The sequence below is a fragment of the Artemia sp. Qi Xiang Cuo genome, chromosome 16, assembly GCF_049724085.1.
Source record: "Artemia sp. Qi Xiang Cuo chromosome 16, ASM4972408v1, whole genome shotgun sequence".
Classification (NCBI taxonomy): Eukaryota; Metazoa; Arthropoda; class Branchiopoda; order Anostraca; family Artemiidae; genus Artemia; species Artemia sp. Qi Xiang Cuo.
The window spans coordinates 43,616,389-43,644,354 of record NC_142809.1 but is presented as its reverse complement, the minus strand read 5'-3'; the positions used below and the strand labels follow the sequence as shown (position 1 = coordinate 43,644,354).

Sequence of the window (27,966 nt, the reverse complement as noted above, 5' to 3'; positions counted from 1 at the left end):
TCATTTAAAAGCCTGTTCTTTGAATTCCTTGAGCTTTATATTCTGCATTCTCGATTTGAATTCAGGTTTACTGCAATAAAAATTTTCAAAATTCGTACTTCGTTTCTCGGTGTATATTAATTCTATGATCTTAAATCCTTATATTAGAAAGTTTATTATTCTGTTCCTGTAAATTTTGATTGTATGTGTTCATTTTGATAATGTAATTTAACGATCTTGTTAATAATAATACTGTCAATTTGAGAATCTCTTAATACTCTGATTATAGGATATTCAAGGAAAATCTGATATTCATAATCAGGTTATCAAAGAAAACAGGAATTTGACAATATGATTGTCAATTTTGTACTTCAATCATCAATTTAGAATGCCTTATTTTAAGTATACAAAAGTGAACAAAATTAACTTCTGGTATTATTAATAAAATAATATGTATCATAATTTGTTTTTTAAATTAGTTATGGTATAGTTCTGTGACTAAATTAGAAATCTAAATTTTTAAAACTAAATTCAGATGTATTCTATTTATTTTTTGTTTTGATCAATTTCTTACTGCTGTAGGCTGGCAAAATTAGACCAAAATGGTGAGGCAAGCTGTTTTATCAATATATGCTATAAAACATTTAAGTTTTTGTTAAAATACTATTGCTCCCCACTAAAAACGCCAAAAATGAGCTTTTATCATTAGACATAAAAAATGACTGACTAGCCATTCAAAGTGATTTCTGAGTGTCATATTCATAAGTATTATGTCTAATCTTCTGACCGACTAGGGTAAGTAAGTGTATGGTAAGTACAGATAAGTGTAAGGTAAGTAGTTAAGTATAGAGAACAACTAACCTGTCCTATTTTCTAGTCTGTTACCAATTATGAAAAATTATTTTTGTAAAAAATTAGTTATATTTTGTATACAATGTATACTGTATATTTTGTTCACTTTAAGCCCGATTCTGGCTTGAATTCCTTTATGAAACTTTCTTGTGATGAAATCTGACTCAACTCATTCTTTCAACTAAAAATAAGAAGAAAACTGGACTTGGGGCACCAAGGCCTTGTGGAGTGTTGCTGCAACTGTGGCCTATGGGCCACAGCTGGCCCATAATAAATGTGTATACTCATGTATCACGTTTGCAGATGTGTAATGATTACTCCAAGTTAATATTTGTAAGGTCAATATGTAATTAGAGATTTGAGAACTTCTCAAATAAGTTCTGTGTGTACGAAGTAATTGTCAAACTCTGTATCCGTATTATTTTTGTATTTATCTCTATTGTGGCTGTGAAATATTTACTGTGGTTAGTGGGTATCCTTGAAACAGTTGATTGTGTAAACTTTTATTTCTTAGTGTATGGTCAATTTTCGGAAATAAAAAAGTGCATGTCTTCTTGCTTACTTTTCATGGCATTAAACGTATAAAATATAACAAGCATCAAAACCAAAAATTCTACAATGGAAAAAAAATGGAAAATTTGTTTCGAAATGGGGATTTTCAGTTTTATTTCCCGAGAATTTATGAGAGATGTGAAAATTTGCTTATATTGTCGAAGAGATAATATGAAGTCTATCAGTATTCTAAATTATTCGATTTTCACAAAGATAAACTTCGAAGCCAGGGTGTTTTACCTAGTCAAAATGTAGAGAATTTGAACAAACAAAACTTAAATAGAAAAGTAACGGAACGTATTTTATTTATGGAAAATCAATGTGAGCTTCAGCTGCTAGAAGATCAAGATCTGTCTATCTGTGTTGAGAAAAAAAAATTCTACCTTGTCTAGAAAAACTAACTACCCCTAGGGTGTCAAGGAAATCGATGTGTAATAACAACTTTAGAAATTATTTTCTTAGTGGCCATTCACAAGGGGCTTAGTCGTAGTCGTAGGCGCAACTGCGACTATAACTTGGCAAAAATTTCTTGTTCACACGGGTCTCAGAGCCTAAGTCCCAGGAGTAATAATTGTTCCATCTGGATAAACTCATAAGCAACTAAACCTTAGTTTCAACCAATTACATTGAAGATTAGTTGCAAGACATTTGACGAGAATGGAGGGTGAGCAAGTGATACAGGTATGGAATGGCATAAAAGTTGATTTTCTTGAAGAACTTATTGTTCATGGTGAGAACAGAAGGTTACTGTATGATAAGACAGAGAAAAATCACAAGAATGTACTTCAGTACTTCAATGAAGCAAAATACATAGGAGGTAACAGGGAGGTCACTTGCTCAAAAGTAACATCCAGGCCTTTATTAGCTGCATTTACAAATACAACCTGGCATGAGCGTTCATAGGCTGAATTCCAGGGGCGCCTTACCTGGTCTAATTAGCACTTTTAACGCTATATAATAGAAATCTCAAAACAAAAATTAAAAAAATAAGGCAGCATCGTTCAGCCTGGAGGGGGCATGTGCCCCCTCCTGCCCCCCCCCCGTATGGGTGCCCGTGCAACTTGGGACGATTGCTTAGTAAAGACAAGACATATAGTTTCAGGAAAGGCAAAGCTGGCATAGCCCTTTTTAAGAATTGTGTCAAAATGATGTCATTTCACTTGTTGGTAGAATTCTGTCAAATTTCTCCCCTTTTATCTTCCATACAATTGATTAAAGCCTAGGATTAGTTCCTGGTGAGTTGATCCAAATTAATCTGTTATTACGTCTAGGACTTGGACTCTAGCACCCGTTTGAACGGGAAGCTTTTGCCAAGTCGTGGTCGCGAATACCACTACGACTAAGCCCCGTGTGAATGGCCACTTAGTTCATTTTCGGATGTAGAGGAGCACATGTCTTCTGGTCTGCTTTTCATTGCATTTAACATCTAAAAGCATAAACGTCAGAATCGAAAATTTTAGAAAACAAATTCAAAAATCGGAACTTTTGTGTTTCGAAATAAAAATTTTCGGAATTATTTGCCAAAATTTATGAGAGAAACTGAAATTTTGCTTAGGTTTTTGAAAAGATAGTATGAATCTCTATCAGTATTCAAAGTTATTTGATTTTTAAAAAGTATAGCTTCGACGCTAGGACATTTTACTTAGACAAAATGTTGGTAATTTGTAAAATCAAGACTTCAAAATAGAAAGTCACAGAAGGAAATTTATTTCTGGGAAACCAATTTCAGCTCCAGCTCTTAAAAGATCGACATCTTTTTTGCTTCACTGAAAGAAACTTTTTGGCTATTTTTCCTTTGATTTCATCTATTTAAAATAAGAAACGAATTGAAACATGTCTATCCGCGTTGAAAAAATGATTCTACCTTGTCTTAAAAAAAGTTACCTCAAGGATATCAAAGAGATTTGAAGCGTCATGACAACTTTGGAGATTATTTCTAAGTGAACGAAACTATTTTGTATATAGGAAAGTACATGTCACATTGCTTTCTTTTTATAGTATTGCTTGATTAAAATACAAAAGGGCACCAAATCAAAAATTTCAGAAATCAACTACAAAAATCGGAATTCAGTATTCGTGATCGACTTCTCCAAAAGTATTTCCAAGAAACCTAGAAGAGATACGGAATTTTTTTCTCCAGCTGTCAGAGAGACAATATAATGTTCAGCTGGAAGTTTCCCACCCCAAGTTTAGCTTCTCAGATAGTTTTGTTTTCGCACTATGCACAACAATAGGAAAAACGGCTTTTATTTTTTTCTCCTGAAAAACTACTGGAAATTGTAGAAACTTCACCGGAACATTTTCTGTCCCTTTTCACGATTCCCATATACAGGAAAATTGTTCAGTTTATATCTCTTACCATTTTGGAGCAACAAACGGCTGATCAAGAGACAAAATTAGCTTTGAAAGCAGTGGCGTTGCTCCACATCACAATGAAATAGAACAATAATAATAGTCAGTTCTTAGCTATATTAACTTGAAAGGCCTAAAAATGTTTTTCTTCTGGTCTCTCTCTCTCTCTCTCTGTCTGTCTTTCTCTCTCCCTTTCTCTCTTTTTTTCCCCTCTCTCTTTCTTTTTTCCTATCCCCCTCTCTCTCTTCATCCCTCCCTCTCTCCATCACTCTCTGTTTCTCTCTTTCTCTCTCTGTCTCTCCATTTCTCTCTTTCTTTTTTCCTATCCCCCTCTCTCCATCCCCACTCTCTCTCTCTCTCTCTCTCTCTCTCTCTCTCTCTCTCTCTCTCTCTCTCTCTCTCTCTCTCTCTCTCTCTCTCTCTCTCCATCTCCCTCTTTCCCTCCGCCCCCCTCTCCGTTTGTCTCCCAACCTCCTCCCTCTTTTTCTCCCTCCCTCCTCCTCTCAATCTCTTTCTTTCTATCTTCCCAGCATTTTCATTTAGTTTGATTTTGTATCTTTATTAGGTTTAGCTATTGTTCTAATTATTATTAGTCCATTTATTCAAGACTTAGAATTTTCTTTCTTTTCTTTCAGAACATTCAGCTGCTATATTTTGCTTTTTGCTGTGTTATCGATATACTAACAAGCAATGAATCAATAACAGCTAATCGGACAACATTACAAAGCATTCGTGATGCGTTTTTTTCTACGGTTGTTTTTCCTATAGGCTTGGTAAGTATCTCTATCGTATGATAAAAAAAAATTCTATCTTTCCGACAAAGTAATTGCAGGAATGTTAAATAGTTATCAAGCAGTTTGTTCCCACAAACTGTAAGTAAAGAGCTACTCATGCTAACAGTAACTGAAACTTAAAGATAACTTCTGACAACCGAATATCTATAAAAGCACTTAGCTTATTCTGGTGATTCTAAATATTTATAATCAAAAGTAAAGTTGTTCGTCAAAGTTATAAGCTTAATTTTAAGCTTAAAAGAGAAAAATTGCTTAATTTTAGAAAAAGGGGCAAAACTTCTCCAAAGAGCACTTAGCGTGTCTTTGCTGAAAATTATACCACACATTCAACAAGTTAGAAAACTCTTTTCCAAAGGTTTAAAGCCCCTATGTACGAAAATCCAAAATTTTCTTTTTTTTTCAAGAAGTTTTTTTTTCAAGAACTAATTCACTCGGGGGAAAAGCCGAATGTAAAGTCTGAAGTTGCATCAAAGAAAAGTTCTGTGTCTAAAAGGAAGTCGACTGAACTTCATTATTGACAAACATGTGTTTGGAGCATTATTCGATTCAATAAAAAATCTCATTTAAGTTCTTTTTTGGTGTGATGTTAGCGCACTAAAATCCTGGAATATCCTCCTCCTCATCCAATGCCTTTTTTCCCATGGCACAACAAGCTAAGCTTCTTCGGCCGAATAACTGTTTCACGTTTGTAATAGTGCTTTAGTACGAATAAAATGTTTGATTGATTAGTGATTGTATCGAACCAATTAAAAACATTCTAAGACCACACTGGATATACATGACACTTGAAAAATACAAGAAAAAATTTTAATTAAAAAACAACCAAGAAAATGAGGGTGATTTTCAGCCAATGGAAAAAACGAAGCGAAAACACAAAAGCAGATATTTTGGCAAGGACCTCCGCCAAGCCGTCCTCAGCGCTCAAAACAATACAAACGGAAAAAAAGTAAAAACAACTAACCATTGCAAGTGAACAATAACACAAGGATATTTGGATTTTTAAGGTTTTTCGTTTTTTTTAACACTAAGGATTTTTTTCTAGGGTTTAACAAAGAGGTTGCGGTTCGACTCCCGTCGTATTCTTGTTGCCACAGCACAATGGTAATAGTCTTCTCCTTTGACAATGGAGAAACAAACCTGTAAAAATATCGTGTAGCTGAACAATGAAAAGAAATATTGAAAATATTGAAAATGAAATGAAATATTTCAAGTTAAAAATTTTTAGAATCTGAACAAAAACCACAAGCGAGTAAAATAAGAGAAGCAATTAGAAACAGTTGATGACTCTAAGTTAAAAATTCGGTCAAAGTGATTAAAGACTTGAAAGCATGATTAGAGTAAACTCAAGATAGATAGCCTCTGTGAGAGGCAAGGCTGGCATAGCTTTTCCAGAGTTGTATAAAAAGAAGGCTGGAGCCAAGGAAAAAATTTAGAACTAATGACTTGAAGTAAAAAAAAATACAGCCCAAACTGCGTCGACCCCCCTCGGGAGGGCAAAGGAGGGCAAGGTTTGGTTTTTATATTTTTATCAGTTTTATTCTGCACTGAGGACGGTCAAGCGGAGGTCTTGACCGAAATATTTGCATAATTTTTCAATTTTTTCACTGGCTGTTAATTGTCCTCGTTTTCTTCCTTTCTTCGCGATTTTTTGTATATATATATATATATATATATATATATATATATATATATATATATATATTAAACTGACAATGCACGTTCATTAAAAGGGCATAACTTACAAGCCTTGCCCTGAGGGCTGTGGGGGGAGGGGTTTTCATGCTTAAAGACCTAATTTTCAAAACTTTCAACTACGTTGAATAAAATGGCTATCTAAAAATTTTGATTGAATGTGTTTGGGGAAAAGGTGGGCGTGAGGGGGGGGGGGTTAGTTGCCCTCTAATCACTTTAGACTATGAAAAATGGCAGAAGCCCTTTGAATTACCAATCGAAGGAGCCCCTTTTCAAGTTTCTACGACAAAGATTTCAATAAAACCTTATATGCCCCAGGGCATAACTTATAACACTTGCCCTGAAGACTGTGGGGAGAGTGTCCTGTTCAAAGGTATAATTTCCGGAGCTTTGAACTGTGTGGGACAAAATGGCTATCTCAAAATTTTGATTGGATGTGTTGGGGAAAATGGTGGGCGTGGAAGGGGTGTTAGTTGCCTTCCAATCACTTTCGACTATTAAAAAGGGCACTAGCCATTTCAATTTCCAATCGAATGAGCAATTTTTGAAGTTTCTACGACAACGCCTTCTATAAGACCTTATATACCTCAAGGGCTTAACTTAAAACCCTTGCCCTGAGGGCTCTGGGGCAGTGTCCTCCTCAAAAACATATTTTCTATCAGAAAATCAACTACGTTGAACAAAATGGCTAAATCAAAATTTTGTTGGAATGCGTCTGGGGAAGTGCTGGGAGTGGAAAAGGTGTTAGTCACCTTCCAATCGCTTTCGACTATTAAAAAGGGCACAAGCCACTCCAATTTCCAATTGAATGAGCCCTTTCCGAAGTTTCTACGACAACTTCTTCGATACGAAGTGCCCTGCTCTAAAGAAAAAAAAAATAATACATTATGCCAACCTCCTTCTTATATGCCCCAGGGCATAACTTAAAACCCTTGCCCTGAGGGTTGTGGGGGAGTGTCCTCCGCAAAAACATATTTTCTATCTAGAAATCAACTACGTTGAACAAAATGGCTATCTCAAAATTTTGATTGGATGTGTTTGGGGGAATGATGGGCGTGGGGGGAGGGGGGGGTTTAGTTGTCCTCCAATCACTTTCGACTATTAAAAAGGGCACTAGCCACTCCTATTTCCAATCAAATGAGCCATTTTCGAAGTTTCTACGACAACTCCTTCGATACGAAGTGCCCTTGTGTAAAGAAAAAAAAAAATACATTGTGCCAACATCGTTCTTTACTTAGGCAGCGCGATTGCGCTGCCTATGATCGTCTGTTAGTTTTGGGATCTTGAGGGGTCAGTGGAGTCCCTCCCCCAATCCGAACTGGATCACACGAACAGGTTACACCCTGCTATTAAAAACAAATGCTGACGTGGCTAGCTCACCCAACAGTTCATTACAACTCACTGAAAGTAAAGTGCCAGTAGTAGCTGAAAAAAAAAACAGAAATTGCTCATGACTATAAACGTCGAAAGGATAAATTTCTTATGCTTAGCACAATGTAAGAGGTATGGGCTATACACATAAGCAATAAACATTGGAAATGAGCTTTTCGTGACTTCAACTACTTGATATATTTACCTATACATTCTTATATTAAGATATTTGGCTGGTGGCCAATATTTGAATAAAAAACTAAAATCAAGCCACATTATTCAGTCATAAGATATAATTTTTTTAAATCTCTTTTTATTCAAAGCCTAAAGGAACATCATCTGGTCTTCCCAGCGCAATTATGGATAGAGATCTATTTTTTGGCGTTATAAAAATTTCATCTGCTTCACTCATTTATTTTTGTATCCCTAGACAAATATATTTTTTGGGTGTTCCATATTCGAAAAAAAAAATCCAAGATCAAGTCACACTTTTCAGCTACAAGATATTTTACAACTATGTTTATTTGTTTCTCCATCATCAAAGGAGAATATTATTAACATTGTCCTGTGGTAGCTATAATACGATGAGAGTCAAATCCACGACGTCTTTGTTTAGACGTCTCAGTTGTAAAAAATTCTTCAACTGAAAGTAAGGAGCGACATTAAAACTTAAAACGAACAGAAATTATTCCGTGTATAAGGAGGGCTGTCCCTCCCAAACCCCTTACTCTTTACGCTAAAGTTTAAATTTGTTCGCAATGCTTGAAGAGAGAACGCAATGACCGTTGGATTGAAATAAGAAGCTTTTGCAAACCACTAAAAAACTTTGGCATAATGAGCTAGGGGTAGAGAGGAGGTAGCCCTCTCATACATAGAACAGTTTCTATTCGTTTTGATTTTTAATGTTGTTCCTTACTATCAGGTGAAAAAATTGCTTTTTATTTAACAAGAATTTAAGATTTACCGTTACTAGGTGAGTTACCCTTTCACCGTTACTAGGAAAGGGTCGTCCAATTTTAGTTTGGTGTTTTTATTTTAAGGTTTGGTTTTTATATTTTGATCAGTTTTATTCTGCACTGAGGGCGGTCAAGCGGAGGTCTTGACCGAAATATTTGCATAATTTTTCAATTTTTTCACTGGCTGTTAATTGTCCTCGTTTTCTTCCTTTTTTCGCGATTTTTTGTTTATCATGATTAGCCAGTGTGGTCTCAGAAATTATTTTTATATATATATATATATATATATATATATATATATATATATATATATATATATATATATATATATATATATATATATATATATATATATATATATATATATATACTGATATTTAGTAATAAAAAGGTTAATATTATTTGATATAAGAAAGTTATAAAAGTAAAAAACATTTATGTTTTTTCAGTAAAGTGCAAATTATGTTCTGGCCTTGGGAGGGCATGGGAATTGCGGTTCAAACGCGGACTAGTTCCTGCGGGTTTTGTGCTCGACTCGGTTATTTATTGTAAGCACTGTTCGTTTTGGGTTTCATGTATCTTTCGAGGCTTTATTGCGGGTGTTTCACGCTTGGTATATTATTCGATTTTATTTTTGCTCATTTAGTACCTAATGGAGTTATATACTATTTTTTAAAAAATTATATTGTGGAAAAAGGTTTTTTAATTAATCCTTAGAAAAGGAGGATTGTACTAACAGAAGAAAAGGTTTTAGGTTGAAAAGACCACCCTATATCTCTTTTATTTAAGCACGGCAGATTATGTATCGTCAATATGTTATTATAGATGCGTCTACATATTATATGTTGCGATATGGTTCAGGAAATTACAAAGCAAAAGAATTATTTCAGGACAGTCTTGTATTAAATGTTATCTTTGTTTCTTTTTTTTCAAGTAATTAGTATTTAATCAGTCTAATTTTTTATCTGTTATTAACTACTTTCTTGTTTTCTAGTTTGTTTGTGCAACATTTTGGGGACTATTTGCTATTGATCGTGACCTTGTTTACCCTACAATTTTGGATACATTCATTCCAGTTTGGCTTAACCATGTAATGCATACAGCCATTTTACCGTTTGATCTCATTGAGCTAGCTGTTTGCTTTCACAAATATTTATCTACTTCTAAAGGCCTTCTACTAAGCGGTGGTGCTATGATTTTGTATGCTTCATGGTAAGGAAATCCAAAAACTTTTATATTTTACAAGATATTAAAAAATAATCGTTTTATTTGAAGGAGTTATGTCTATATTTATCTTCAGATTTGTCGCGTTTAAAATTAAATATTTTTTTTTTTCTTTCTTTTTTTTTAGTTCTACAGGCATTGGCAAATATAGAACAAGGTAAAAACAGAAAGCGTCTGGTACTTGAGTGCTAAGGTCCTTGTGTTAGCCGTGCAGTGTGTTGCTACAGCCTGCTTCGAAGTCTGGGTCTCGCACTACCAAGCTGAGATGAAACCCACTGCGTCATCACAGGACTATGGACCATTTTACTATGCACGTACTGGGGATTTGAAATTTTTCGCTGGTATGCAAAAATGCTGCCATGCCATCTCTAATCACCCACAGGTAGATGTCAGCACTGTGCCTAACAGTGGCAAAGTATGGCACCAGTGGTGATGCAAAACATTTCGATAGGCTACCATTGTAATGAATTGATATAAAATTTGAAATATTCACTGGTAATTCTAAAACAAACGTAAACATTATTACCTAGCATTTTAGCGATTTTCCTGTAATAAATACCATGTGAAAATGCTGACTGTTGTTTTCAAAAAATCAATTAAATTCTGACTAAAGAAATTTTCAGACGTTCAAGTGGGAGAACCATCCCCTTAAGATATGCTTAAATGGCCTTGTAGGATTTCTCTTGCCATATCCCCAATGTAATAGTAATATTTATTTATAACCCACTTTTATAAACACTTCAGGAAAAAAACAACAACAAAAAACTTGATACAAAAACGAAAATGAAAAGTAATATTAAATAATAAAATTAATAAAAGAAACGGATCAGACCGTGGTAAGGCGACAAACGCCGATACAGCTTTTCGTGTAAACCAATTAGCTTCTCAGTAATATTCGGAAGGTGGAACTTGTTTACTATCTTTCGATTGCTATACCAAAGAGGAAGATAAAAGAAGAAATTTACAGAAGCAGAAATAAGACGCTCGAATATTACTAATATCCTTCTTCCCAAAAATTGGGGTAAAGCCCAGAAAGGTAACGAACATAATGATCTAAAAAAGTAGAATGAAGCTAACCAAGGGCAAGCTTTAGAGCGGTAAGAGGCTTCACTCCCTAGCTCCTGTATTGGAGGCTCTGAAATATTCAGAATGAAACTTTAATCATCGAGTAGTTGAATGTAATATGCTAACATCACCTCAGCTTACTCTTCAAAATAATTTGTTGAAGAGCCTCAAACCCTACAAACTACCACCTAGAGTTAGAAGGCTAGTCGGCCACACCTTAAAAAAGGGTTGAACACTCCACTTTAAGACAGAGAAACAAGAAGGGGGCTAAATAGTCTTGACTGGGAAGCCCATGCATTTAAAAAGAAGAGGAACTTGATAAAATAGTACAAGTAAAAGCTTGCAACCTTTAAAATGTGCCTTTCTTTCCACCTGAAATTTGATTGTGTGTAGCTTTTCAGATGGATAAATTATTAAATAAGGCGGTGGCCCTTCCCCCTATTGGCTTGAAATAAGTTCAGTGTTTCTCATGAATGTTGTCATTCTCGTCTACGCCCTCTTCTAAAGGAAACACAATAACAGCAAAACTATATTATGCAGACATTTGATTTATGGATATACATGAAATGAAAAAGTTTCTGAGAAAGATTTTTTAACGCATTTTTCAGTCCTGCTAAAATTCTAAACGTATTTTCAACTCCCTCTAAACATATTTTCTAAATGTAATTTAAGTGATAGCACATTGTGCCGTGAATTGGACTCTTTTTTTTATTTTCTTCTTTACCTGAAACCATGAAGACAAACTACTCTATTCACCAGAAGGCAAAAAATATTGTTTTATTCAAATACTATTTCATTAAAATTTCATTTCAAATACTACTTGGAACATGTGGAACACTATCTAGCAATAGTTTTTTTTCGTGATATACGTATTTCTAGTGCGTATTAGAAAGAATTTGGACGTATTTGTGGGACATTCAATCTAACGTTGATATACAAGTGGACCCAACAATGACAAGGTTAAAACTGGAGAAAATATGCACATTATTTTCATGGAATTAAATAGTCCTTTGGATACCTATTAGTAGCTGAAAAAGCAGTTTCGGTTTTTATCTATTATAGCCACTACACTCAAGAAGTGAAGTTAGATCAATCCTAATGAAATATACCTAAGTATGATGAAAATAAAATACTTTAGTAACAAAATTATGGAAACTATAACAGAGAATTATGGAAAGCAGGCCCCTCAGAACGCGTTATATTAAATGGTTACTAACCTAATCAAAATACCAAATAAAATATTGAATTAAACATACATACATTGTAGTGTATATAAACTCTGTCATGCTAAGCTGAAAGAAATCGGTTCTGTCAGACCAAGAACTTGAGTGTTGTAGCTATAACAGATAAATACCGTAGTTTTAAAGCGCAAATCAGGCTTTATTGTAGAAGAACAATTATGATTTAATTGTTGAAGGCACAAAGAAGTATGGTAGTTTTTATCTTGGAACCTACAATTGATAAGGAATTGGGTAAGTAAATTAAAAACTTTAATGGTCTTTTAGAGATAAATAAAACAAAGATACCTTCAAATACTAGAAACAATAACAAACCTTTAAATAATGATATGCAAATTAATAATGTATGTAATAAAAAAAAGTCTGTCTGTGACTTTCTGAAAAAAAAAATGAAAGATACCTTTAGATATAACATTACAATTCTGTCCTCTGCCAAAAAGGGCGCTATTAAAATAATAGATGGTGCTTCTGGAGACCTTTAAGAAAATTAAACTAGTGCTTTTGTGGAAAAAGTAGTTCAAAATTATTGCTGATTTGTGTTCGTATTACGAGATAGTACTTATCGCACCTTTCTTTGTTATGCTAAATTTTTGTTAGCTACAATCTAATTTTAGTCATTATCTTCGAATCGTTTTATTTTTGAAACCTCGTTCTCTTATCAAGTTTTTTATTATTGATACGATTTATTGATAAATGGTGCTCCCAAGCCTTTGTACTCTTATTTCTGATGATATTGTTTTTATTTAGGGTGTTTTATATCGCATATCGTACCAGTTTTTGGGTTTATCCAGTCCTCGCTGTTCTTAATTGGACATTCAGAATCCTGTTCATTCTTGGCTGTATGGCTCTCGCCATGGTCTTCTATTTATTCGGACAGACTTTGAATAGCATACTCTGGGGAAAACAAGGTAAATTTTTTTTTTATATTAGTTTATTTATTTAATTGGTTTTAATTCCTCTTAGTAATTTAATGTATTTATTAAGTAAATTTAGGTACTTGATTTTTTCTTTACTTAATTAAAAAATTTTAATTTATTGGATAAATTGATCTAGGTAAAAACGATCTATTTGTGTGGATATTTTTTCCTTCTTCTCAAATCGCTATTCTCTAATCCGATTCTAGCAATGTCAAGTATTGTAAAAAAAACAACAAGTCTTACGAAAGTCCAATTCGTATGCTAATTTTCTTGTAACGGTTTAGATTTTTCTCATGAACTAAATATTAGAATTATTTTATTATTTATTTAACAAGCATACTATAGTCCGCATTTTAAATCATGCAATTCGATGTAAATAAATTTAATAGTAGTTCATTTTACTTTATAATAAGTATGGAAATTTTTTTAATTTATTCATTGCAAAATTTATCCACTGACTTATATCATTCACTCCAGCTGCGTTACTTCTGATCCGATTCTACCGATGTCAACTATTGTAATAAAACCGAAGAGTCTTACAAAAGTAGAAATCGTGCGCTTAGACATGCGGTCTGAAGGCCCTTGTATCCTGAAAATTGCTTCAAACCCTTTCAAATGCATGTTAATGTTCAGGAAGCCAGCTGCTTAACTTTTTCAGAATAAAAATTCTAGTGTTCAAAGGAATGATTGTATTTTTTTATTCTTATTGGGGATTTCGAATAATATTTCAAGTTTTCTACTTTTACCCTATTTTACCCTATTTTGATTTGATTTATTATTAAAAAAGAAAATCTATTCAAAATTTTAGTGAGGTAAGAAATGATAGTTATATTTTCGTTTTGTTCTTTTAATACAATGTTTTATTCCAAGGGAAGAGAGGTATTCCAAGGGAAGGAGGGAAGTTCTTGAAATAGTTTAGATTTTACTCATAAAGAAAATAGTATAAAGTGTAAACTCTGTTCTTTAGAAGGTGTGAGGGGAGTTAGCCCTAAACTTCTTAGCTTCGTCTCCTTTTGGGTTTAATTTATTTACTGAGGGTGGTTAAGGGTAGTATTAGATTTGAGTATTATTTGACTGTATTTTCGCTCATCTTTGGTTTAATGAAGCTCTTTACTTTCCCTGGAAAAAATTCTTTTATGGATTTTTTTTGTTTAACTAATGTTCATAGAACAACGAGTCGTGCAAAAGTACAACTCTCGTGCTAAAATCTTTTTAACGGTTTAAATTCTTCTTATTAAGGAAATGTCGGAATTATTTTATTATTTATATGGCAAGCATACTTTAGTCTGCATTTCAAATCATGCAATTAGATATAAATCAATTTATAATTAATTCATTATAATAAATAAGCAAAGATTATAAAATTTGTAAAGTTTATTTAGCGTTTATTTTCTATGGTATAAGTAAACTATATAATATATATTCATTATAAAATTTTATCTATTATTTATTTTCTATTATATTATTCACTCCAGCTGAATTTACTATTTTCCGGTCCGATTCAAATTTTATGCTGAAAATTTCCCTACAATGTTGGTTTTTTGACGAAAACATTATTTTATTAAAAAAAAGATATTGAAAAAAAATAATATATATAATTATAAAGATAATAATATATAATAATGTAATAATAATAAAAAAAAATGTTATTGTGTAATAAAAACCAAAGAGCTATGTTAGATAAATTGATCAAAATTAGATCAATTTCGGTTTTTGGTCTTTTAGTCATCAGTGTTTTTCATTGAATTTATGAATCCAGTTTAATATATGTATTGGCTAATATATTTCAGAAATTTCTCAAGGGTCTAAAAATATCTCATTTCCTTTCATAGCAACTTTTAACCAAATTCAAGCGGTTTTTTATATTTTCTTTTTATTATTGTTCTCAGCTTTAATAATCATAGGTTTTATAACCAAAGGGTCTAAGGATTATTAAATGATGTTCGTAGCCATAACTGCAAATATAAAATATATAACTAACGCTGAACTAAATACCTTGATAAAATTAGAAAATTACTATGAACTGGGACCTACAGCGAAATTCAAAAAGGAAGTTAAAAAAAACTTAGAAAATAACTGTGATCATTGACTCACAGTGAAATTCGAAAGGGAAACATGTCATGAATATGTTGCCTGTTAAACAGACTGTTTTTGTCTCTATTTCTTCAGCACAAGCGAAGAACAATGAGGATTTGAAAAAAAGCACAAGAAGTCAAAAACAAAACATGAAAGAACTAAAATAAAAGGAGAACTAAGGTATAAAAAAATCAAACATAAAACTTTATTAGTCATGCTAATTTGAGAAATTAATGAAAATCAAATATCATTTTAAGAAATTAGCTGTAGCAAACATCTGGAAGTTCGTTTCCTTATCAAAAAATTCAAAGCTCTTACAAAGTTAGTTTTTCGGGAGATGGGACGGGAACCCTTTAATTGAAAATAACTTCCTGGGTCCTAATTCGGACTGTAGATCGATTCGGGAAACAACTTTCCGACTTATGAAAAATCTGCTAAACTGTAGAGCAACCATTAAGCACATTTAAAACTATATTTTTCTTATTTTGTTTTTACTGAATCCAAACAGTACAACTTAAGCGAAACAATAAAAAATAAACACTTCCAAAAAAGAGAAAGAAGGGAAAGAAGAAAAAAAATTAGGAAAATCTGTTATCTTTCACAGAAAAGAAGCGTCATATAAGGCCTGAAAATTCCACAACGGAGAATAAGTCCTTGCAAAATACAAGCAAACCTCCCCCCCCCCTTTTCCCCAAAATGTTTGCGTGATTCGTAAAAACGTAACAAAAATGAATGTAAACAAATTTTTTATACATATTTTTTTTGTAACCCCCCCCCCCCCAAAAAAAAAAAAATACTGGATACGGCCTGAATTAAAAGTCTGATTTCAACCTTCTATTCAGAAAGCGTGTGAAATTTTGTATTTTCCCGAGAGTGATAGTTACAGATATGTGTGTTCTTTGTACTGGGGGGTATTCAGTTGGTGCTTAACCGGGTCCGATACGTGTCAAGTAGGCATATTACACCTTGTTGAACTAGATAGTTTGAATCTGAATCATGCATCTGAATCTGAATCCTCGAACACCCCCACTCCTGCCATCAATAGCTTGTTAGTAGCAATTTCGGATCAAATGGGGAGGAAAAGCTCTCCTGGACTTAGATTGTGCTGATGAATTAAGCATCCTTATAATACATTTATAATACATTTTATTGACAAAAAGACCTGACAAATAAATTTCTAAACTGGTCGACGGAGAGCAGGGCTCAATGTGTCGGCCATAATCAAATATAAGAAAATGCCGAAATAACAAATACAAAAAAAAAAACAATAATAGAAAATATATATATATATATATATATATATATATATATATATATATATATATATATATATATATATATATATATATATATATATAAAAAAAACATAAAAGGTAGGAGATGACAGAGGAGGCGACCCCAGTGCAAGAACACCACAACACAATTCATACTAATATAAATTATCCATCCATCCCATCAACCACACAAAGAACCATTTTTGAAATATGTTTTTTCTAAGAGGATCTACTCTTGAAACTTGGAACATTTTTACTGAATTAAGTTAGTTAACACTATGAGGAATCTGATATGTCAGTGAGAATCCAGCTCTTTCTGATTTAACTGGAGGAAGGCGATACTTCTTGGAGCAGACATGGTGGTCGGGAGAAATGAGAGTCTCAATTACGTAAAAATACTTGAAGCAATTTGTCGGAGACTGGACTTAATAATACTGCACTGCTGTAGGCTGATCTTTCAGCTATTTGAGATTAAGTACATCGATAGAGACATAAAAAATTTCGGCTTTCGAGAGACTTTGAAACCTCATTGGGTGATGAACAGAAGGACCTATAACTCTAATCGCCTTATTTTGAATTATCTGAAGAGGTTCAAGATGGACCCTAAATGGGTTGAGATAGATTACAGGGCAATAATTTAGATATGATTCAATTAGAGAATGGTATAAAATTTTAAGGATGGAAAAAGGAAACACATGTTTCAATCTCAAATAATCAGAATGTTTACGGAAGGATAAAAGCTCATCGAGAATAATCTCAAGGTAGCGAAATGAATTTACTCTTTTTATCCTACTTTGATTTACAATTAACTCTTCTATGGTAATTTTATTTACTTTCTGCTGTGACCGCCCAAAAATCATGAATTCAGTTCTAGAAAAATTCGGAGCTAGGTAGTTACATGCAAACCATTTATTCAAAGATTTCATTGCTATCACCATTTTCTCAACCAACAAAGATGGGGTTTTAGCTTTTACTATCACCGCCGTATCATCTGCGAAAATTACTGCTAAGCTACTATCTTGGGGTAAACACCTCGGAAATTAATTTATATAAATCAAAAATAGTAATGGCCCTAATAATGATCCCTGGGGGACTCCAATATCATCAATAGCAATACGGCTCGACAGGTTCCCATTTATTTCTACCTGAATTTTTCGACCATGCAGGTAAGATTTTATTAGATCTAGGCCATTACCTCTAATATTTCGTGGTTTTGCGTATCAAATGCCTTTTTTATATCATAGAAAGAGTAGACACATGATTATCATCATTTAGTGAATCATTAATCTCTAAAATTAGCGCAGCAATGGCTTGTTCAGTAGAATGACCTGACCTGAATCCAAACTTATATTTAGTAAATAAATTCATTTTATCAAAATACCTATCTGTCTTATCACCTTTCTTATGAATTGGAATAACTCGTGCAGATTTCCATACTTCTGGAAAGATCCCTGATGATATAGACGCATTTAAAATGTGAAGCAAGGGGACATGGATTACACAAGCATGTTCTTTCAGAATATTTGTGGAGAGCCCATCTAGACCTTGGGAATTACCAGTCTTTAAATTCACAATTACCTTCTGGAACTCACCGAAAGTAACATTGGCCAGGAACATACTACAATTTTCAGATGGTGGGAGATATTCTTTATATGAATAAAACGGAGATTCTGGGGAATTCAGTTCAACAGTAATATTAATATGAGAAAAATAATTACAAAAATAATTTGCAACAACATCCTTCCCCTTCAATTCAACATCATTTTCATTTATGATCACTTCAGGGTGTGGTGTCTTTGTATTATTTCTAATTGTTTCCTTTATTAAATTCCATGTAGTCCGAGAAGAATCAAATTTTTAAAATGAATTTTCATAATAAATTTGTTCACATGTTCTAAGAATTTTAACCAGCAAATTTTTATATTTTTGAATCACTGTACATTATGAGCCGAGTGTTTTTATTTTTATCTTATGCAGTCGATTTTTTTCCTTGATATATTTTAAAAGTGATAAAATTATCCAAGGTTTTTTAGGCGAGGTTATTTTCCAAAAAGTAGTTTTAAATGTGCAGTGAAGGTCCAGTTTTTCATTCAAAATTCGATAAAGTATATCTAAGGAAGTAATTGGGTCATTCTCATTAGTAACTTAACTCCAATCTACATTGCTAAGATTAAATTTCCGTTCATTCATATTTACTTGTGAGAAATTTTTCCTCTTCATAGGATTCTCTTTATTGACTACCTTTCGCGCTTTGAAATCAGATATTAAAATACAAGGATCAGATGTATCTTCCATAACCACGAATGTAGCCTCACATGGATAAGATACAAAAATGTTATCAATCAGAGAAAAAGAAGAATTTGTTATTCAACAATACAGCTTTCAAAAATCATCTCAGTATTCAGATATAGAAATTATTCTTTCATCCGTACCGGAATATCATTTTTAACTAGTATTGCTAAACCACCTTACTTTTTTCGATTTCTGCTTACATGGAAAAATTGTAAATCGCTAATATTAAATTTATTTGCCGAACTTTTATCTAAAAATGTTTCAGAAACTCCAAGAATATCCGTATCTGATTCAAACAAAAATTTTCAGTTGCATCCTGCCCGCTCCTCCATCCACGACAGTTCCAAGAGATATTCTCCTCATATTTGGGTTTTTTATGAACTATTTCATGAGAAAACAAATATTTATTAGGGGGGGGCGACTAAAAAAGAGTTTAAAATTTCATTATTATCATGACCCTAGGGGCGTTTGGAATACATCACTAAAAAGGGCTGAATTTTTTTCAAATTCTTCCAGCCTAGATGCAGGGATCACATGAACTTGACTAACCATTATCGTGTATTTACCTCATGCCAAGGAGCACCCACCCGTGCCTCTCCCACAAAAAACTAAAAGCTCTAAAACTCACACTAAATGGGTTTATTGTCGCGGAAGATATCATGTCATTCAGCTACGAGCCCCTTTAATGTTAAATCACACCATATCGGGAAAAAAAAGAAGAAAAAAGAGAGGGAAAAAAAAAAATCAAAATATCACAAAGAAAATATTTACTTATCAGCTAAGTTATGTTAATTGACCACACAAAGAAAAAGTCAATTTGACTTGGAACCAATCCATCTTTTTCTTCTCTCCAACTTGGTCGATATAGCATAGGATTGGTGGGACTACTGGAGGAATCCAAGCCTGAAATCCCTTCTGTTTAAGTTCACTTTTCTTCTTCAGGAGGGATGAGCGAATTTCTTGAACAGACTTGCTCACATAAATACACTTGTCGGATAAATACACTTTAGAGAATATCGGACAATTATCCATGCAGGCTTTTTCCCTAAAAGCTTGATCGCGAAGTAGTTTGTTTGCTTGCAAAACTGGAAACTTATCCTTAGAGTTGTGGAGTTGGATTTTACTGAAATTTTCATTTAATTCAATGACCAGGAATTACATTGAATATGCAATTTCCGCAATAATTCACCAATTTTTTCCACGCCATCTTCTTTCATCGAATATTTTAGGTTCCACGCTATGACGTTACTTCGTCGGTCAGCATTTTATAGGATCAGCACTTTATTTTTTAAGGGTCGAAGGCTGGGGTTATCATAGGACTGGTTCGCTGATAGTCGGAGGTCCTTAACCTCCTTCTGTAGATTAGCGTTTGCGTCATCCTGAATTTTTTGGAACTTTCCAAATTTTGGGTCCTTGGTGATAGATTACTTATCTCACCTCTGATTTCTAACATTTCACTTCTCAGTCCTTGTATTTCTGCTTGAATGTTTGTCACAGTTGATAATATTTGTTGAATATTCGCTGCGAGTCTTTGAATTGATTCATGCATCGTTGCATTATCCGAGTGGATTCTAGATCCATATGTCTTTTCTTAGTTTTCCCCATTTAAATTGTTAGAACAAATTAGCAAAACCAGCCGAGGAAACAATCACACGAGGAAAGCAATTAGTTTAGTACGTCACAACAGGTGTATAATTCAATTATTTAAGTTGTTATATCCATTATCAATTAGTTGTTAATCCATTTTCAATTATTTCCATTTAAGTTGTAAGACCAAATTAGCACCATCCAAGGAGACAATCACATTAATAGCATCTAGTTTATTACGTCACAACATGTGTATAATTCACTTATATTTCAACGGGCTCGCATGAAAACGATGTTATTCGGCTGAGAGCATTGAATGAACCTGATGAAATTCTTGATGAAAGTGTGAGCAAAATGAATGAACTTTAAGAGGTTTTGCGGGTTCAGAGTGCTAGAATAGGTTTGAAAATTAATGCTAAGAAGACTAAGTCCTTTAGGCTAGGAATAAATGAAGATGAAAAGGTGACGTTGGGTAACGAAAAGATTGATCATGTAGGCGGCTTCACCTACCTTGGTAGTATTATTAGTCAAGACGGTGGGAGCAGTGAAGATATTAAAAGTAGAATAGCCAAGGCTCTGGGTGTTTTTTTTTCACAGTTAAAAAAAAAATTGGAAGAATAGGAAGATAAGTCTGCAAACCAAGATTAGAATATTAGAAGCTACAGTGATGACAGAGGTCAAATATGGCTCTGAAGTATGGGCGCTCCGGAAAACGGATGACAATTTGCTAGATGTTTTCCAGAGAAATTGCCTACGGATTGGTCTGAGTATCCGGCTGACTGACCGTATTTCAAACAGTAGGCTGTATGAAAAATGTGGTTCAATCCCTCTTTCTACGGCTATAATGAAAGAAAGGTTGAGATGGCTAGGGCACGTTGTGCGGGTGAAGGATAACAGATTGCCGAAGATTGTCCTTTTTGTTCAACCGTCGGGCTAAACGGAAAGCAGGTCGTCCTAATCTTGGGTGGGAGGACGTCATAAACAAAGATTTAAAGGAAATGGGAACTTCCTGGGAGGGTGTAAAAAGGAGGCTTTGAATAGATTGGGATGGAGGGGGAGCGTGCGTAGCTGTGTTGGCCTCGGGCGGCTTGGTGCTACGGTGAGTTGTTAGTAGTAGTAGTAATCGCTTTCCAAGATTGCAATAAGTCCCTCATCTAAATTTTCCCTATATTTAAGTAGGCTACATGTGTTTAGTTTTTTTGTAATTTGGAAACTCCTTAACATCTTGCCTCATAGTGCAAATCTGGGTTGATCATGTGGAGGTAACTGAGGTCAAGTCTAAATATCGAGTTAAATTTCTGTGAATTAAAATCCAACAAATAATTAAAGCATTAATGTCGTCAAGCTGTTTGGACCAATATTGTAGCAATTGTCAAATTTTTGGTGTTTTAGTGTTGCTTAGTTTTCATGAGATATGTATATTATTACATATTACTTATTGTATGCACGTGTTTTGTGTTTTTGTTTTTCTTTCTATGTTATTATTGTATGTTATTAAATTGTTCATTTATGTGTTAAGAGTAGTATTTTGTTTGTTGCCCTGGCTCAGTGGATTGTTTACAGTGTCTATCTATTAACATTTTATAATGTTTTTGCTTTTTTTAGAAATTAAGAAGAGTCTGAAGAAGGAGAAATCTAAGAAAACTGCTTAAATCACAGTTACACAAAACAGTGATTGTCGAAATTTTAGAACTGCCTTTCTCCAGTGAAGTGTTTGTCATATCTGTTGAATTTGTTGTGTTTTGTACGTCTTTCAAGTCATTAGAATGTATGTATTTTAAGTCATTAGAATGTATGTATACCATGTTTTTTATTGTTTTACAAAATAGTTGTGAGACAGAGTCAAACTTAAATCTGAATTTCAGAACGTTTTTAAATTAATTCAGATTTGATTTTGGCTCACCGCACAAGAATAATTAAAACGAAATTTGCATATTAATTTTACTTTTTTTGGCTAAATGGCTTTCTCGAAAGTTGTTTAATTTTATTTACGAACGTTTTTGTTAGTAATAAGTATACGTAACTTACCAATTAACTTACGTAACGAACTCCTATATTCGTCTATTTTGGTATCAAAATTCCTATTTGTATCAAAATTCCTTTTTTTAGAGTTTCGGTTACTATTGAGCCGGATAGCTCCTTACTTACAGGTCGTTACCACGAACTGTTTGATATAGTAAGTATACGTATTATAGTTAGAGCCGTTCCTAGGGTTGGTGGCGCCCGGGCAAAATTAATTACAGCGTCCTTCTCCCGACTCAAATATAAGCAAGAGAAGCTGAATCACAGTGAACAATTGGATCAAATGGGCTATTTCCCAGCCGCGGTCCCCCCAAGCCACGGTGCCCGGGGCAACTGCCACAGCCGCCCTAGTAACGACTCTGATTATAGAAACCATTCAAACAAGTTTCGGAAACAAATTTTATTAGCACAATTGACCTTGTTTTTCACTAAAAGGATCTCAAGTCACATAAAAAGGGCCCAAAATTGCGAACCAAAATAAGACGTTGTGTGAGCTGTTTTTGCAACAAACCTGCCCCATCTAGCACGCATCAATAACGTATATTTAGAATATTGACCTTAAGACACTTTGAAGTGTACTAGAATCTAAATTTAGGAACCTCGAAAGCTTAATTTTGACCTTTTTTAGAATTGAACTAAAAATCAAGTGAGTTAAATTTAACATCTTAGTACATCTGGCCTATAAATGTATTTTTTGCTTGTAAACGGGTATTGAGTAGATTCAGCTCTGTAATCAAACCAGTTAAAACCAAAGAAATACAACCCTCTGGTTGCTGTAAAGTTCGGGTATTACCTTTCCTTTCATATTCGTGAAGTTACAAATTTCTTTCTTTAAATAAAAATATCGTTGAAGCACTGATCCTCGGCTTAGCCATTTTACTTCACGGTAATGCATCACGTCAACATTTTCAGCTTCCACATCTCCCGAAAACTTTTTAAACTGGCGGTGAGTGAGCCTATTTTTTCTTATAAAATTAATGGAAGATATAACGGTATCCATTATTTCTCTCTACCATAAAACCTTGCAACAGAATGCTTCTTGATGGACAATACGGTAAAACGTATATGGAACTTCAGGTCCAGACTCTAGAAGATTGCTGTTGACTCTTCCAACGACACCTTTATTATGGCCACTCATGTTTTTTCTGCCTTCCGTGGTGATGCTGTTCAATATATTCCAGCTCAAGCCGCATGAAACCAGAGCTTATTCCAAGTGGTGAAATAAATCCTACCCCTTTGTAGTTTTATTAAGACTCGCATATTTAAAAAAAAACTCTTCATACACATGGAAGTTTTCACAAATCCCTCGCCCAAATATTAGAAATTTTTCCGTATCCACACGTCCGTACTTTCGTCCATCGCAAGAGAGAAGTACATAAAAGACTGTGGTTTGTCCTTAAGCTGTTCACACAAGTTAGCACCCAAGTCTTCGGTGCGGCGGGTGCAAGTTCTAGCCACCATGCTTTGCTATTTTTTTTTTTGCTACTTTGTAGCTGGCTCGTACAGCTGATTTGCTTTTGTCTGTCACAACTTCAAATATTTTCTGCAGATTTCTCAGTGACAATTTCAAGTTAATGATTTTATTTTTTTCGAGACTCACCTACAAGACAGTCAAATTTAGTTTTGTGCTCAGTATCGTAATGTCGCTTCAAGTTATATTCCTTTACTACAGAAATACTCTTTTGACAGATTAAACACAAATATTTTTCTTTACTTCACTAAAAAAGATATAAATTTATCCATGCTTCATTAAAAATCCGTTTTTCTTAAACAATCTTTCTTTTTTTAGAAGCTGTCTTGGGTGTATAAATCTGTAAAAATAAGAAATAAACTATAGGTCTATGTATAACTATTTGTATTTACGGACTCTACCAGCCAGTCTATCCCTGCCTCTTTGGCATTGCTCCAGTTTTGAGGGATTGTCTTGTTGTTTGCTATAGTAAAGTAGTTGATACAGTCACATGCACTGAAAATTGTATTTACAAGTAGTTGTGGTTTCAGTCCCAATCAGTCACATTCACAAGTATTTGCAGTTGCAATTAAATACAAATTCAAACAGTTAAAAGTAGTCACAGCTTAAAAAAATCACAATAGCAGTAGTAATAATTTCATAAGTAGTAGTTGTAGTAGCTCTCAAAGTTTCCATTTATTGCTTTCAGCATCCCTCCAAAATAAAATATAATATGTATCTCTTAATGGAGTTACTATTCCAAGAGATTTATCGCTTACTTGATAAGCAATTAATATTTTAAGCCTTCATCTCTTTTAAATGATTATTTTGTCAAATGATAAACGCTCTCATCTAAACCTCCACACATACGACAAACACAAGGACCAGCCTTTGACCTTCCCCTCCCGATAAACTTTCTTCTTTGTCCCAATGGCAAACTATCAGCCCTCATTTCAATCTGTAACTTTATTTCTTTTTTATTCAAATCCACCTTAAAAAATAAAACTTCACCCCAAATATCCTTCAACCGACAATAAAGACCCAGTGAATTTGAAAGCGAACGCTGGGCCTGCCATGCATGTATTTCTTGGTCCTGCAAAACGCTTTCAACTAATCTACTTACTTGGTCCCCCCATATCCTTGAGCCCTAAACCATTCCCCCATATATGGGTTAGTCCACACTGATATAAGACACCCTTAATTTGAAACGGCCACCCCTTACCTGAGCTGCTCTTCAAAATTTCTAAATAAAACCACCTTCATCGCCCACACCCTAGGCATCACTAAAAAATTTTCCCAAAGGCTAACCTTGTTAATTAGCCTACGACTTCTAAAAGAAAACAAACCTAAATCACCTCTAACTACTATACTACTTGCGCTCTTAAATATCCCTAGACACCTCTTATAATATATAATTGCACTGTCCCTCCACATACCCCTAAACCTCAGAACCATAGGGCATTACACCTAAGATTTTTGCCCTGAAAACCTCTTTAATTACTTTGATCTTTTTAATATCACTACGCTGACTTTCCCTCCCGATAAACTTTCTTCTTTGGCCCAGTGGCAAACTATCAGCCCTCATTTCAATTAATAACTTTATTTCATTTTTTTTTTCAAACCCACCTTAAAAAACAAAACTTCGCCCCAAATGTCCTTCAACCGACAATAAAGACCCGGTGAATTCGAAAGCGAAAGCTGGGCCTGCCATGCATGTATTTCTTGGTCCTGTAAAATGCTTTCAACTAATCTACTTACTTGGTCCCCCTATATCCTCGAGCCCTAAATCATCCCCCCACATATGGCTCAGTCCACACTGATCTAAGACACTCTTAATTGGGTATAGCTAACCCCTACCTGAGCTGCCCTTCAAAATTTCTAAATAAAACCGCCTTCATCGCCCGCACCCTAAAAATCACTAAAAAATTTTCCCAAAGCCTAACCATGTTAATTAGCCTACGACTTCGTAATGACAACATACCTAAATCACCTCTAACTACTATACTACTTGTGTTCTTATATATCCTTAGACACCTCTTATAATATCCTAATTGCACTGTTTCTAGCCTATCTCACTCCACATACCCCTAAACCTCAGAACCGTAGGGCATTACAATTAAGATTTTAGCCCTGAAAACCTCTTTAACTACTTTGATCTTTTTAATATCCCTAGGCTGACTTCTTAATGCCATATTACAACATGCCTTATCTTTTTCGATCCTACTTTCTAAATCACTACTCAATAAATTTCCTTTCGCCTTAAGCTTTACTCCTAAATATGACCATTCCTCCACTAATCTAACCTTTCTAACCTTAAAACTAATTTTGACATCCTTCTCAAGTCTACCACATTTACGAAATATTCATGGCCGGAATATAGGGGTGGTGACGCTGTTCATACAATTGATTCTAGAGGAAGCCTTATTAAAAATAGATCTCATCATGACATAATCGAAACTCTGTTAGATTTTCATCATAAGGCTATTGCGTAAATCTAGGTTAGAAACTATAGGTCCGACGTCACTCCCTTTTGTATTCAATAGGCTTAGAAACATCTCTGATTGGTCCAGGAATGGGTGTTGCTGCAGAAAGTGGTCTGACGTCAGTCCTTTCTGAATCTGATACGCTTTTACTACTTATACTCTGGAGATTAAAGATAAGGCGGGAAGCGTTAAATTAATTTTTCGGTAGAGGGGAAGTGAAATCTAACATTCCTATCTAAGAAAAGATCCATTTCGTTAGGAAAGCTCTAAATATAGCATAAATTTAACCCTATTACAAAGGCACCCCTCCTCTAGAACTACTTGCTTGGACCCCTCCCCTCTCATTCTTCTTTAATTTATGCATGTTATTTTCTATATTTTATTCCTTTGTAAGCCTTTTCATGTTTTTTTTTTCCTTTCGCATTATCCTGTCTCAAGACGCATTATTTTTGTTACGGGCTCTCAGAAATATCTCTTAAAATGCTTTAAATCTATCTCTAATATCACTCCTACCCCCTGCCCCCCTGGGTTGCATGCACAGGCCACTTCCATTCGATGACAATGTTTTTCTAAGAAAAATTCTTGACACAATCTTACTGCTCTTCAGAGGATCAAGTGGACAATTCCCCAGCCACGGCGCCCCCCAAGCCGCAGTGCCCGGGGCAACTGCCTCGATCCTCTCTTGTAGCGGCCCTGATTATAGTAACCATTCAAACAAGTTTTGTAAACAAATTTTATCAGCGCAATTGACCTTGTTTTTGACTAGAAAGGTCTCAACTCACATAAAAAGGGTCCGAAATTGTGAACCAAAATAAGACGTTGTGTGAGCTCTATGTGCACCAAACCTGCCCCTTCTAGCACGCATCAGTAATGTTTATTTAGAATATTGACCTTACGACGTTTTGAAGTGTACTAGATGCTAAATTTAGGATTCTCGAAAACTTGATTTTGACCTTTTTTCATAATTAAACTAAAAATTAATTGAGTTAAATTTCAAAGTTTGTCCTAGTGTATATGCCTTATACCTAATGGCCTTAGTAGTTTTTTTGTCACACCAGTAGTATGCTATTACGCAGTTTTAACGGGACAAGACCTGCCAGACAGGTTTCTGCAGCTACACCCATTTCTGGGTCAATCTGAGATGTTTCTACTAACGCGGTTTTTAACTTTTGGTTACTAGGGGCTGTGGTTCGCTCTTTACTAGGTTGCAGCTAAATCACTATAATGATGGGGATGAATGGAAGACATTAATGGAAATAATGGAAACAGTTACCGTATCTCAGTGGATTTGACGCTCTTTCTTTGACTTGAAAGGCTCAAGTTCAAACCACTTTGCGGTAACGATTGGATCTAAATCATCAACCATATATGATCGTCTTTAAAATTAGGCCCAAGGCTAACAATAGTGCTTCAATCTCGGCCTGATTGTTGTTTTCGTTTTTTGTCTTCTGGAAAATGATTTGTAAACTGTGAGCTACTGCAACCGCACAACCACTACATTTATTCACTTTGAAAGACCCGTCAACTTTTCCCGTCGGACTTTTTTCAACTTTTCAACCCAGGTCTATTGATTTTCCTTTGTATATTCCAAACACAACTTATTCAAAATAAAAAACCCTTGAAGTGAAAAATTATCGTTTACATATTCCCTTTTTAGATCTAACAAAAGATGTTTTAAAGCTAATTGATCATTCAGGCTCTTTGAAAAGATTACAAGTAACTACAGCTAAGGAACTAGGGGTAAGTATATATTTTTTTTTGCAGTATAGTTTGCTCTTTACAACTTTCCT

At 34.2% G+C, this 27,966-nt stretch overlaps 1 protein-coding gene across 3 annotated transcripts in view; it reads left to right on the top strand.

Moving 5' to 3' along the window:
- The window catches only part of LOC148942939 (androgen-induced gene 1 protein-like), a 32,928-nt gene extending 10,901 nt beyond the window's left edge, over positions 1 to 22,027 (top strand). For all 3 annotated transcript variants that reach the window (XM_089101995.1, XM_089101994.1, XM_089101996.1), the window contains exons 3-6: positions 4,371 to 4,508; positions 9,543 to 9,760; positions 12,823 to 12,983; positions 21,827 to 22,027. In XM_089101995.1, coding sequence (XP_088958121.1) covers positions 4,371 to 4,508; positions 9,543 to 9,760; positions 12,823 to 12,983; positions 21,827 to 21,873 — 564 coding nt within the window. In that variant the 3' untranslated portion in view covers positions 21,874 to 22,027. The remainder of the gene's footprint in view (positions 1 to 4,370; positions 4,509 to 9,542; positions 9,761 to 12,822; positions 12,984 to 21,826) is intronic.
- Positions 22,028 to 27,966: the final 5,939 nt, after the last annotated feature.